Source organism: Gracilinanus agilis, chromosome 1 (assembly GCF_016433145.1).
Source record: "Gracilinanus agilis isolate LMUSP501 chromosome 1, AgileGrace, whole genome shotgun sequence".
NCBI classification, from domain to species: domain Eukaryota; kingdom Metazoa; phylum Chordata; class Mammalia; order Didelphimorphia; family Didelphidae; genus Gracilinanus; species Gracilinanus agilis.
In genome coordinates, this window is record NC_058130.1 from 167,129,640 (window position 1) to 167,144,175 (window position 14,536).

The following is a 14,536-nucleotide window of genomic DNA, read 5'->3' on the forward strand; positions in this document are numbered from 1 at the left end:
CTCCTTTTCTCTAATCTTCATTTTGTCTCTAACTACTTGTTCCTTTCTATATGCATACTTAGGTTTTCATCCTTCTTAACCCTAAGCACAGGCCCTATTAACCCCACTCTAGTTTATAACCTCATTACCTCTTGCCCAAACTATTGTCAAGTCTAATCTATCTTTCCTACAGCCAAAGTCAATTTCCTAAAGCACAAGTCTCACCATGTGACCCTCTAATTCAGTAAACTCCAGTGGTTCCCTAACGCCTTTAACATCAAACAACAGCTTCTCTGTTTTGCATGTAAAGATCTTCCCAACCTAGCCTAGGTCTGCCTTTCCAAACATTACAAATTAATCCTCTCAGCAACTTCTATGGTTCAACTAAACTCAGTTTTTTTACTGAGCCTCATACACAGCATCTGTTGTTTTTCAGTTGTGTCCAACTCTCCATGACCTCATTTGGGGTTTTCTTGGCAAAGATTCTGGAGTGGGTTGCCATTTCCTTCTCATTTTATATGTGAGGAAACTGGGGCAAACAGGGTTAAGTGACTTGCCAAAGGTCACATAGCTAAGTTAAATGTCTGAGGCCAGGTCTGAACTCAGGAAGATAGATCTTCTGACTCTAGGCTCAGCACTATCTACTGAGCCACTAAGCTGCTACCACTACACTGTACTGGCTCTCCATTATGTCTGGAATTCATTCCTGCCTTTCTTCTCAGAGTCTCTTGGAATCCCTGATTTTCTTCAAGACTTGCTTAGCTCAAGTGCTCTTTTCTCCATGGGATCTTTTCTCGTGTCTCCAGATGTCATTATCCCTCCCCCACCCCGTTACCTTGTATCTATTTTACTTACATCTATATAGATAGATGCCCGCTGTCTCTGAGGGCTAGGACTCTATCCCTACTGCCTATCCTAGTGCCCAAGTACCTAGCATAGAAGAGGCATTTAGTCAATGTTTAATGCTTGATTGAGTCCTTATAGTTACTATTGTTGTGTTACTTTGAAAAGGTTCTGGATAAGAAAAGTCTGGAAGGTAGTATTCCTTTTCTTTAGGGATCCCCCAAATCCCTATTGGGAGCAGGAACACCTGTCTCTGGGCCCAAGGGAGAGGAGAAAGGGTCTGAAAGGAAGCCCAAACTATGACTGAGAATTACTTGGAGGAGGCCATACATCCTAATGTCAGAATAGGGAGCACTTACTCAAGGAAGCCAGGCTTATGCTTCTGCTCATTGTGAGGTCCAAATTGAATTTGGCACTGGAAGCCAGCAAACTCACAGGCCTTGTCAAAGGAGACAGGGTGAGAGCCATTCAGGATGTCATCTCGTGCCTAAAGAATACAAGAAGGCATTTAGGTTAGGCTGGGAAAAGAATCCTCAGGCCAGGACTGCTCACCTAGAAGGCATTAATTGCCTTTCTAATAGTGCCACTGCTGACTATCTTTGCATCCCTCTTCCCTACCAGCTATGTCCCCTATTTTCATACCTGTACATAGAGAAGATTCAGCTGTACAGGGTCCCGGGAATCCACATTTTGGTCTGAGTAGAAAAACTTTCTTCGAAGAAGCAATGTTTCATGCTCTTCTACACCCTGTTCCCTCAGCGTTCGTCCATGATCCAGCCAGTTCACTGAGTGAAAAGATACCCTCTTCAGCAGTGAGACCTATGATAACCTTGACACCAGGCTGGCTCCTGAGTGTAGTTCCTGTCCCATGGCTCTTCTCTTCCCTAACTCTCCAGGAGCCCCTCTTCTCCCCTTCTGCCTCAGCTGCCCCTCCCCTACTGCTCACGCTCATCATCTGTGTGTAGTTTCTGCTTCAGCTTCTCCATTTTCTTTTCATCCCTCAACAGTGTCTTATCCTTCCGCAGTGTCCCTGTCACCTCCTCCTTCTTCTCTTCCAGGAGCTCCCGAACCAGGGAATACTCCTCGTGGTTGGTGATACCTAGGCAGGAGTGCGTTCACAAGGTGAGAAGGCAGCTGCAGAGGTGATAGATAGGTGGCTGGCTGCCCCTTGCTCAGTTTCTTTCTCCTCCCACCTACCCTCTTACCTATTCGGGCACAGATAGTCATGAGCATGTCGGTGACGGTTTTAGAGTCGTCTACCATGATAGTCTTCACAGCTCCATCCAGCATTCTGATTTTTAGGGGCCGCTGCTTCTTTCTATACTCCATGGTGTCCTGGGGAGGGCCAGAGAAGAAGGCAGCATATTAACTTGTTTGATGGGGTGTAGGGCAGCAGAAGGGGGCAACTTTTTTTTTTTCAGTATCTAAAATGTAAAAATCAGTTTGTACAAAGAGGACCAAAGAGGCAATAAATGAATACAGACTGTAGCAGAGTGGGGTTCAGAGATGGTTGTGCACATGGAGGTAGTCAAAGTCTGGCTCTAGTCAGGCTTACAGTGATCAAAAGGGAGGCTAGAGAAAAGGTTGTAGGGTTTCAAAGACAAAGGTTTGGACATCAGAGATACTCACTCCATTTCGAAGCATATAGTAATCCAGGGCCTTTCCAGCTTCCAGCCAGATACCCTTTTTGGGGTCATCATCGGACAGAAACAGCCCAAAGTCATTGGCTAGAAGAGAAGATTTATCAATCCAAACCAGCCTCACCTAGAATTCCCCTCCCATGTCCAAAATGTTTCTACTACAGATGTTTCCATGGTATACTGCTCTGATGGTGGTAGGATGTGGTTTGTTCCTTACCCCTATTATTTTCTCATTCCCTGGTCCCAGGGATATTACAATCTAATGCCAGGAATAGGGTAATAATAATATAGTCAAGAGGAGGACTCAATCCCTTCTTGCTTGGGGAAGCAAAAAAGGAGAGCCCACTGGAAAAGAACTGGGGGTGGGGTAGAAGGAGCTGTGTATAATTGCTCCAGAATTTAGCCTGGATGTCCCTGCTTTCCTCCACCCAGTGCTTAGACTTACGAGGGCCAGCTAGGGCTTCTGGGATACGCTCTCTGATGATTCGGCAAGCATCATACACCATGGTGGATGGCTCAAACTGCATTGTCTTCACGACATTCCCAATGCTGATTTTCAGCGACAGTGCAACCATGTTGGCGGCTTCTCTTCTTTCTGGCTACACCTGCTGGGCAGTAATGGGATGTCATCTCCATGGGTGGGGGATATTATCAGAACAGAGAGTAGGGAGGTGGAGAGAGAGTGGTAGAAAATGTGAGAGGGCAGGGTAGGAAGGCTGTTTTCTCTAAGTAAAAAACAAAACAAAACAAAACAACAAAAAACTCTCTAAATAATCCAAACTCTGAAGAATATCTTAAAACGAAAAGCTCTAAAATATCCCAGAAAAAGAAGCCAGCCTAAAGTCTGTTGCTCAGTGTTTTGAAGGGCTTAGTCTCAACATCTAGTCTTTGGGGTGTTTCAGCTATTTTTTCTAGGCAGACCAGGGATGCTGACTGTGGCAGGTAGCACAGGGTTCTTTCTCAGAGGGAAGAATCTTCCTGGCAGCCAGTGACATAATCAAATTCTGTGCAATGATTGGTCATCTCATATCTAAGGGAGATATGTGACTACAGGCTGAAGTAAAAATAAATAAATAAATAAAAATTTCCTACTGCTATGACCCCTACCCAAGGTAAACCAGTATGCAGGTAGGTAGATGGTAGGAGGATTTGGGGGTAAGGAACTGGGAGGTGATGGAAGGCTGGTAATGATCTGGGGAAGGAAATTATATGGAGACGGTCTGGGAGGATAGGCAATAGGGCAATTTGGGGACATGTAATCACGGGGGGAAAGGGAGAATTCTGGAGGGACAACAAATGATGGGAAGAATTGAGCTTTGGGCTACTGTAGGAAAGGGACTCACCAGTTATTTCTGGATTATAAATAAGCCAGAGGTCCCTAAGGAGAAAGTGTTAACCTTGACCTTTGCTCTCTCTATCTTTCTATCAAGATCCCTCCATCCTGTTTTCAGTTCCCTTTCTCCTCCCACCTTCATCCCTGAGGAACCAATTCCCTGCATTTAGACCAACCTGGTGGTGGGGATAGTGACCACACTGGAGCAATTCAGAGAGGCAGGCAGCTGGCAAAATTCAGAGCAGTTCTGGAAAGAACTCCTCAACCTGGTCTGAAAATGTGAACTCTCATACTCCAATTTCCTCCGGACACAAAGACTCCCCATCATTTGGGTAGGAAACCACTAAAACCTCTGGTGAGACCCCGATAAGAGAACTGAGTCATGCTCCCCTCTCTCTCCTCTTTCCCTACTGAATATGATAAAAGAAGGTGGTGGAAAGAACACTGAATAGAGTCAGGAGGCTTCAGTTTCAATCCCATCTTTGACTATTATCTGTGTGGCCTCATGTTAAAAATGAGAAGGTTAGATTAGACAGCCTCTGGGGTCTCTTTCAGCTCTTCATCTAGGATTCTATGATGGGAGGAGAGGAGAATGCAACCCTGAGAAGGGAAGGCCTAGAGGGTTCCTTAGAGACTGTTATGTCCAGAGAGCTACTTCCCATCATCCTTCCCCATTTAGCACTACCTCCTTTCTCCTCCCCCCTCCAGGGAATCCCCCTCCCTCAAGACATTCCAGAGCTGAATTCCAGAGGAGTTGGGCAATGGGGGGTGGGGGGTGGGAGGTGTCACAACCCAGCAAGGAATGGAATGTGTGTGTGCTTGAGGAGAGGTGGGGAAAGTGGGGGTACACAATGTACAAGCAGTGCAGAGAGGGAGACAGGGAGAGAAAGAGGGTAGGAGAAGGGGAGACAAAAATAGAGAAAATGAGGGAAAGAGAGGGGAGATCATGTGTATATGTGAAAGGCAGAGATAGAGGAAGCCTAAGTCAGAAAGTGTAGACAGGACTGGGGGAGTTATGCTTAGTGTCTGTTACCAAATTTGGCCTCTGAGTCTTAACCACGGGGAGGCGGGGAGGGGGGGGGAGCCCTTCGGGTTAGATGCTGACACATCCGGCCTCAGGCTGTGGGAGGCTCATTTAGGACTGCACTGGGCAAGGGGAGGAACTAGGCCAAATCAATCTAGCCCCCTTCTACACTTAATGACCTGACATTTTCCCATATGTGTGTGAAGGACACCTTCTCTCCATATGTAGTGCCGCTTTCCCATAAACCAAGATATCTTCCCATATATGTATTCCCCCAGTCTTCTATATATTCAGGGCTGCTATCCCAACTCCGGCAAACATCTACTTAATGCTTACTATATATAAGGTATTGGGCTAAGAACTGCTGGATATATAAATGTGAATAAGGTAGGGTTCTTGCCCTCAAGGAGCTTAAACTCAAGTAGAGGAGGAAGGGGAAGTCCCTAAATAATTCTGATATAAGGTAGGGTATAATAATTGATACAAGAGTAATATAAAGTTACACATGTAAAATCTATATCAGGGAGAGGGGAGGGCGGAGAGGGAGTGTTTCAAAACTTAAAATAAAATGAAATTTTGTTTTTCCATGTAATAGGGGGAAAATAAAATACTGCTTTAAAAAGAGTAACATAAAGTAAGTTTGGGGGAGGTTCAGAGGAGGGAGAGATCATATCTTGTTGGGGGCAATCAGAAAAAGTGTTATGGAAAAAATGACATTTAAAATGGGTGGGATATCAATAGACCCACATGGGTGGGTGCATATAAAGACTGACATGAATAATGGCTGAAATTTAAAGTAGTTATAAAAAAACCCATGGGAGATTAATGATAATAGGGAAATGTAGAGAGAGAAGTGATTATTATAAGTATGTCTTAAGCAAATACACAGGGAGAGTGTGAAGAAAACCAGGGCTAGATTACTGATGAACTTGAACACAAGACTGAATTTGGACTCTATACTGTAAGCAACAGGGAACCATAAGAGTTTGATAGACGAATGATATTTTCAAGGTGGTGACCAGGAAGATTGCTCTGAGGATGGTGTGCAGGATGGATAAGAAGGAAGGAGACATTGAAGCAGAGAGACCAGTTGGGAGACTACTACTATAATTTAGGCATAAGGTGATGGGATTTGATTTAGGGTAACAGTAGTTGGAAAGAGAAGGAAAGAACTAATAAGAAATGCTGTAGGGAGATAGGAACAGGATTTGATAGGGAGGGGCAAAGGAAGAGTCAATGATAATCCTGAGTTTTTGAGTTCAAGTGCCAAGTGACTACAAAACTAGTGCTACTCTTTAGAAAATTAGGAAAAGTCAGAGGGGAAGCTAATGGTGGGAAAGATGAGTTCAGCTTCCAATCTATACAGAATTTGAGGTGCCCATGGGGCATCTGGGTAGACACATCCAACAGACAGTTGGAGAAACAGAACTATATCTTAACACACCAATCACCTCCTACATAGAAATACTTTACTTCCCTCCCTCTTCTCCTTACAGACTTGAGGGCCCAAGAGACCTTGGACTACCCAACTTACCCACTTAGTGTTAGAAAAAGAGCCACAGGGGCAGCTGGGTAGCTCAGTGGATTGAGAGCCAGGCCTAGAGACGGGAGGTCCTAGGTTAAAATCTGGCCTCAGACATTTCTCAGCTGTGTGACCCTGGGCAAGTCACTTGACCCCCATTGCCTACCCTTACCACTCTTCTGCCTTGAAGCCAATACATAGTACTGACTCCAAGATGGAAGGTAAAGGCTTAAAAAAAAAACCCAAATAAATAAAGAAAAGAGAAAGAGCCACACTTGGTATGGTCAGTAGCCAGATCAGAGTACAATTGATAGGTGGCTTGTCAAGACTAGAAATGGTATCAGGGTATAGTCCGCTCCTTGGACAAACTAGGGGTGAGATCAGGGTGGGGTCAGTGCTTGGGCCAAGCTGAGGGTAAGACCTGGGTGTGGTCAGTGGCCAGGCTGGGGATGTGATCAGCAGGGACCAGCTTCCTTCTCAGGCCTCATTTCCCCTTTTCTTGTTGGGGAGGGAGGAGGAAGATCTGTGACTGGACCAGGGAACTGGAAGTTCAGAATTGGGGAGATGCCAACTGAAAGCGTAGGGGAGCTGAGAGTATGTGTCCAGGGCTGAGGGACTCAGCAGATGGTAAGGGACCCAGGGGGAAGTTAAGTTGGTGGGAGCTCTTGAAAAATAAATAAATAAGAAATAAACAAAAAAATCTCCATACATATACAGAGTAGGGTGGGGGGTCAAGGAGGATGTGAAAAGCAGGAAGTCATAATCTCCCACCCTCTTGCCTAGTCAGGTCCAAGGGAGGGGGATGGGAACCAAGTGACTAAGGAATGAGGGAAAGATGGGATTGAGTTCTCTGGGCTCCTAGCCATTCTCCTCAAATCTACCTCATTTTTTATTACCTTAGGGCTGGCCAACCCCTCCCCACCCCATAGACACACTGGTAATACTTTTCCAAATAAGAAGGCAACGAATCCCTGCCTTTTCTATGCCACCATCTCCTTCCCACTCACACTCCCTGGGAAGCACTGAAACACATGGAAAGACCTTGGGTATGGAATGGACTATGCTAGAATCTGAAAACTCTGATACATGAGGACGATGAGATAGAAACAAGAAGTAGGGATGGATCATGGGCCTCCAAGGCCAAGATTCTCATTTGGAGCAAAACCCCTCCACTTACAAGGGCTTGAGATGTTTTGATAACTCAGCTCAAGACTGAGGCACTACCAGTCTGATCATGTGTAGGCTATAAATTGAGCCCAACCAACCCATGATCTCTCATACTGATCCTGATCCCAACCTTATATGAATTCTAAGGCTGAGTTCCAAATTTAATCCCTGAACTTCAATACTGATCTTGACCTGATTTGATTACTGACTCACCCTAGCCCAGATCCTTACGCCTAAAATTCCCCTTTGTCATTTAATTCTACTCTAGTCCAAAAAGCTAAGCCTGTTTCTGATTCTTGGCTATTTAAATCTAATGCTAACCTATGACCAACCAAACCACTTAACATAATTCCTGAATCCTAATGCTGATTATAAAAAAAATCACTGACCTTTAACCTTCAGCCCTGAACTCTTATTTTTATAAAACCCTTAAAAAAAATTTTTTTTTAAACCCTTAAATTTCTGTGTATTGGTTCCTTGGTGGAAGAGTGGTAAGGGTGGGCAATGGGGGTCAAGTGACTTGCCCAGGGTCACACAGCTGGGAAGTATCTGAGGCCAGATTTGAACCTAGGACTTCCCGTGTTTAGGCCTGGCTCTCTGAGCTACCCAGCTGCCCCCGTGTAAAACCCTTAATGTCTGGCTTAGTATGAATTCTAAGACAGAAGAGCAGCTAGGGTTAGGCAACTAGGTGTTAAATGACTTGTCCAGGGTCACATAGCTAGGAAGTATCTGAGGCCATATTTGAACCCAAGTCCTCCTGAGTTCAGGCCTGTGGCTCTACCTACTGTGCTACCTAGCTGTCCCCCTGAGCTCTTAATAATGACTTCATTAAATAATGGCTTTTAGTGGATATTAATATTTAGTAGGTATCCCTTCCTGATGGCTTATCAATGATTCCTGAATAATTACTGACTACTAACATTTATCCTTGCCTCATCCCGGCAGCTTAACAATAAGCCCAGTCTTCTAGATGTTTTACCAAATAGAAACTCTTCTTGTTATTTAAAGTTTTGCACAACCTGGCCCTACCTTTTCAGTCTTTATACTTTACTATCCTCTATGAACTCTACTGCTCAGCTATCCTGGCCTACTTGCTGTTCTTTTAACATGACACCCTGTCTCCTGTTTCCATGCCTTTTCATTGGCTGTACCCCATGGTTGGAATGCTCTATCTGCTTACTTCCAACTCCTAAGTTTCTCTTGTTTTCTTCAAAACTCAGCTCAAATCCCACTGTTCTGGAGGAAGTTTTTCCAAATCCTCTATCTGCTAGAGCTTTAACCTCCCAGATTACCTTCTACTGACTCTATATATCTTTTTTTTGTATTTACATGTAGTCTTCCCCACTTAGAATCTAAGCTCCTTGAGGGCAGGAATTGGATTTTCTTTTCTTTTCTTTTTTTTTTAAACCCTTGTACTTCGGTGTATTGTCTCATAGGTGGAAGAGTGGTAAGGGTGGGCAATGGGGGTCAAGTGACTTGCCCAGGGTCTCACATGGATTTTCTTTTTGCCTTTTCTCATATTCTCATTGCTTGACTGGCACATAGCAAGTCCTTAAATGCTTGTGACTGATTGTTGGCTGACTGCCTTCTAACAAACTCCATTGTGACTACTAACTCCTGAAACCTAATCTCATCCCTGGAAAATAAGCCCATCTAATGCTGACCCCAAACTCAAATGCTACCCTTGACTCTTAATTTGATTCCTGACTGGTCATTTCCAATTCTGAGTCAATGATTTTACAATCTCTAACACCAACCCACAGACTAATGCTGAGCTCTAAAACGTGATCCTATCCCTAATATCAATCCATAACTTTTCCTCTGTATTCTAATACTGATCTAAAAAATAAAACTACTGAGTCATAATCCTAAATTCTAATCATGACTCCCTTGTTTCCTTCAAATCTCAGCTAAAATTTTACCTGCAAGGAGCTTTTCCCCTGAGATTATCTTCCAGCCACTCTGTGTATTATTTTGTATGTATATAGTTGTTTGCATGCTGGCTCCCCAATTATAGTGTAAGCTTCTTTAGGGAAGAGGCCATGTTTTTGCCTTTGTGTCTCCTGTGCTTATCATAGGGCCTGGCAAATAATGTGCATAAATACCTGTTGGCTAATAATCACAATATCTTAAAAAATAACAGCTAGTAGGTGGATAGCATTTTATATCTTATTTTATCCTTATAATAACCGTGGGAGTTGGTGCTAACATCAATTCATTTCCCACGAAAACAATCTGGTTTAAAATTCCAAACCAAATGAACTCTAACTTTTCTTAAATCCTTTGTCACACCTAACCCTAAATTTACTGAATCTACCCAGCAAATGCCATATCCACACATATCCTGACTCCACAGTTTAGACCCTCTCATCCTGGATCACCTAATTCCATCTCATCTTGACCTCACAGTCTAGTGACATTTATTCCTGCCCATTTGACCTTATCATCTCTGACTACCTTATCCTGACCACATACTCCATCCATCATATCTGCCTACCTAAGTTACAGCCTCATCCCACTCATCTTTTGTCCCATCCATCCCTGTCCCTTAACTTTATAGCCAAGTCCCACTCATTTTTGCACATCTAACTCCATAACCTAGTCCATCATCCATGCCTTAACACCTAACTAGCGGCACCCCCTCACTCCCCAGCATCCAGGGTACCACAACTCTACCCACCAAGCAGCTGAGCAAGCAGGATGGACACACCCGGACACTGACCTCTCAGGCCAGGGAGAGTCAGCGGCAGCGCCCATGCACCCACTGACTCCTCACGCCAGTAGTCAGCTCCAGCCCCCAGCCCAAGGTTGCGCCCTCTGCCTGCCCTCAGTGAATACCCCCTGACCCCCCCATCCAAGGTCCCGCCACGGGCTTGGCCCCCTCCCCCGGATCCAGTTCCCTCCCCTCCCCCCGTGCGGCCCNGTAACATAAAGTAAGTTTGGGGGAGGTTCAGAGGAGGGAGAGATCATATCTTGTTGGGGGCAATCAGAAAAAGTGTTATGGAAAAAATGACATTTAAAATGGGTGGGATATCAATAGACCCACATGGGTGGGTGCATATAAAGACTGACATGAATAATGGCTGAAATTTAAAGTAGTTATAAAAAAACCCATGGGAGATTAATGATAATAGGGAAATGTAGAGAGAGAAGTGATTATTATAAGTATGTCTTAAGCAAATACACAGGGAGAGTGTGAAGAAAACCAGGGCTAGATTACTGATGAACTTGAACACAAGACTGAATTTGGACTCTATACTGTAAGCAACAGGGAACCATAAGAGTTTGATAGACGAATGATATTTTCAAGGTGGTGACCAGGAAGATTGCTCTGAGGATGGTGTGCAGGATGGATAAGAAGGAAGGAGACATTGAAGCAGAGAGACCAGTTGGGAGACTACTACTATAATTTAGGCATAAGGTGATGGGATTTGATTTAGGGTAACAGTAGTTGGAAAGAGAAGGAAAGAACTAATAAGAAATGCTGTAGGGAGATAGGAACAGGATTTGATAGGGAGGGGCAAAGGAAGAGTCAATGATAATCCTGAGTTTTTGAGTTCAAGTGCCAAGTGACTACAAAACTAGTGCTACTCTTTAGAAAATTAGGAAAAGTCAGAGGGGAAGCTAATGGTGGGAAAGATGAGTTCAGCTTCCAATCTATACAGAATTTGAGGTGCCCATGGGGCATCTGGGTAGACACATCCAACAGACAGTTGGAGAAACAGAACTATATCTTAACACACCAATCACCTCCTACATAGAAATACTTTACTTCCCTCCCTCTTCTCCTTACAGACTTGAGGGCCCAAGAGACCTTGGACTACCCAACTTACCCACTTAGTGTTAGAAAAAGAGCCACAGGGGCAGCTGGGTAGCTCAGTGGATTGAGAGCCAGGCCTAGAGACGGGAGGTCCTAGGTTAAAATCTGGCCTCAGACATTTCTCAGCTGTGTGACCCTGGGCAAGTCACTTGACCCCCATTGCCTACCCTTACCACTCTTCTGCCTTGAAGCCAATACATAGTACTGACTCCAAGATGGAAGGTAAAGGCTTAAAAAAAAAACCCAAATAAATAAAGAAAAGAGAAAGAGCCACACTTGGTATGGTCAGTAGCCAGATCAGAGTACAATTGATAGGTGGCTTGTCAAGACTAGAAATGGTATCAGGGTATAGTCCGCTCCTTGGACAAACTAGGGGTGAGATCAGGGTGGGGTCAGTGCTTGGGCCAAGCTGAGGGTAAGACCTGGGTGTGGTCAGTGGCCAGGCTGGGGATGTGATCAGCAGGGACCAGCTTCCTTCTCAGGCCTCATTTCCCCTTTTCTTGTTGGGGAGGGAGGAGGAAGATCTGTGACTGGACCAGGGAACTGGAAGTTCAGAATTGGGGAGATGCCAACTGAAAGCGTAGGGGAGCTGAGAGTATGTGTCCAGGGCTGAGGGACTCAGCAGATGGTAAGGGACCCAGGGGGAAGTTAAGTTGGTGGGAGCTCTTGAAAAATAAATAAATAAGAAATAAACAAAAAAATCTCCATACATATACAGAGTAGGGTGGGGGGTCAAGGAGGATGTGAAAAGCAGGAAGTCATAATCTCCCACCCTCTTGCCTAGTCAGGTCCAAGGGAGGGGGATGGGAACCAAGTGACTAAGGAATGAGGGAAAGATGGGATTGAGTTCTCTGGGCTCCTAGCCATTCTCCTCAAATCTACCTCATTTTTTATTACCTTAGGGCTGGCCAACCCCTCCCCACCCCATAGACACACTGGTAATACTTTTCCAAATAAGAAGGCAACGAATCCCTGCCTTTTCTATGCCACCATCTCCTTCCCACTCACACTCCCTGGGAAGCACTGAAACACATGGAAAGACCTTGGGTATGGAATGGACTATGCTAGAATCTGAAAACTCTGATACATGAGGACGATGAGATAGAAACAAGAAGTAGGGATGGATCATGGGCCTCCAAGGCCAAGATTCTCATTTGGAGCAAAACCCCTCCACTTACAAGGGCTTGAGATGTTTTGATAACTCAGCTCAAGACTGAGGCACTACCAGTCTGATCATGTGTAGGCTATAAATTGAGCCCAACCAACCCATGATCTCTCATACTGATCCTGATCCCAACCTTATATGAATTCTAAGGCTGAGTTCCAAATTTAATCCCTGAACTTCAATACTGATCTTGACCTGATTTGATTACTGACTCACCCTAGCCCAGATCCTTACGCCTAAAATTCCCCTTTGTCATTTAATTCTACTCTAGTCCAAAAAGCTAAGCCTGTTTCTGATTCTTGGCTATTTAAATCTAATGCTAACCTATGACCAACCAAACCACTTAACATAATTCCTGAATCCTAATGCTGATTATAAAAAAAATCACTGACCTTTAACCTTCAGCCCTGAACTCTTATTTTTATAAAACCCTTAAAAAAAATTTTTTTTTAAACCCTTAAATTTCTGTGTATTGGTTCCTTGGTGGAAGAGTGGTAAGGGTGGGCAATGGGGGTCAAGTGACTTGCCCAGGGTCACACAGCTGGGAAGTATCTGAGGCCAGATTTGAACCTAGGACTTCCCGTGTTTAGGCCTGGCTCTCTGAGCTACCCAGCTGCCCCCGTGTAAAACCCTTAATGTCTGGCTTAGTATGAATTCTAAGACAGAAGAGCAGCTAGGGTTAGGCAACTAGGTGTTAAATGACTTGTCCAGGGTCACATAGCTAGGAAGTATCTGAGGCCATATTTGAACCCAAGTCCTCCTGAGTTCAGGCCTGTGGCTCTACCTACTGTGCTACCTAGCTGTCCCCCTGAGCTCTTAATAATGACTTCATTAAATAATGGCTTTTAGTGGATATTAATATTTAGTAGGTATCCCTTCCTGATGGCTTATCAATGATTCCTGAATAATTACTGACTACTAACATTTATCCTTGCCTCATCCCGGCAGCTTAACAATAAGCCCAGTCTTCTAGATGTTTTACCAAATAGAAACTCTTCTTGTTATTTAAAGTTTTGCACAACCTGGCCCTACCTTTTCAGTCTTTATACTTTACTATCCTCTATGAACTCTACTGCTCAGCTATCCTGGCCTACTTGCTGTTCTTTTAACATGACACCCTGTCTCCTGTTTCCATGCCTTTTCATTGGCTGTACCCCATGGTTGGAATGCTCTATCTGCTTACTTCCAACTCCTAAGTTTCTCTTGTTTTCTTCAAAACTCAGCTCAAATCCCACTGTTCTGGAGGAAGTTTTTCCAAATCCTCTATCTGCTAGAGCTTTAACCTCCCAGATTACCTTCTACTGACTCTATATATCTTTTTTTTGTATTTACATGTAGTCTTCCCCACTTAGAATCTAAGCTCCTTGAGGGCAGGAATTGGATTTTCTTTTCTTTTCTTTTTTTTTTAAACCCTTGTACTTCGGTGTATTGTCTCATAGGTGGAAGAGTGGTAAGGGTGGGCAATGGGGGTCAAGTGACTTGCCCAGGGTCTCACATGGATTTTCTTTTTGCCTTTTCTCATATTCTCATTGCTTGACTGGCACATAGCAAGTCCTTAAATGCTTGTGACTGATTGTTGGCTGACTGCCTTCTAACAAACTCCATTGTGACTACTAACTCCTGAAACCTAATCTCATCCCTGGAAAATAAGCCCATCTAATGCTGACCCCAAACTCAAATGCTACCCTTGACTCTTAATTTGATTCCTGACTGGTCATTTCCAATTCTGAGTCAATGATTTTACAATCTCTAACACCAACCCACAGACTAATGCTGAGCTCTAAAACGTGATCCTATCCCTAATATCAATCCATAACTTTTCCTCTGTATTCTAATACTGATCTAAAAAATAAAACTACTGAGTCATAATCCTAAATTCTAATCATGACTCCCTTGTTTCCTTCAAATCTCAGCTAAAATTTTACCTGCAAGGAGCTTTTCCCCTGAGATTATCTTCCAGCCACTCTGTGTATTATTTTGTATGTATATAGTTGTTTGCATGCTGGCTCCCCAATTATAGTGTAAGCTTCTTTAGGGAAGAGG

General features: G+C 44.1%; 1 protein-coding gene across 3 annotated transcripts in view; it reads right to left on the bottom strand.

Annotated features, from left to right (window-relative positions):
- Positions 1-14,536, bottom strand: part of TLN1 (talin 1) — a 42,369-nt gene that overhangs the window by 26,748 nt on the left and 1,085 nt on the right. For 2 of the 3 annotated variants that reach the window (XM_044658790.1, XM_044658797.1), the window contains exons 2-7: positions 2,908-3,067; positions 2,452-2,549; positions 2,028-2,157; positions 1,769-1,921; positions 1,465-1,607; positions 1,182-1,309 (exon numbers count right to left, since the gene is read on the bottom strand). In XM_044658790.1, the coding sequence (XP_044514725.1) occupies positions 1,182-1,309; positions 1,465-1,607; positions 1,769-1,921; positions 2,028-2,157; positions 2,452-2,549; positions 2,908-3,037 (782 nt within the window). In that variant the 5' untranslated portion in view covers positions 3,038-3,067. Of the gene's footprint in view, positions 1-1,181; positions 1,310-1,464; positions 1,608-1,768; positions 1,922-2,027; positions 2,158-2,451; positions 2,550-2,907; positions 3,071-14,536 lie in introns of all 3 variants that reach the window. The other variant, XM_044658804.1, reaches the window with a different exon arrangement.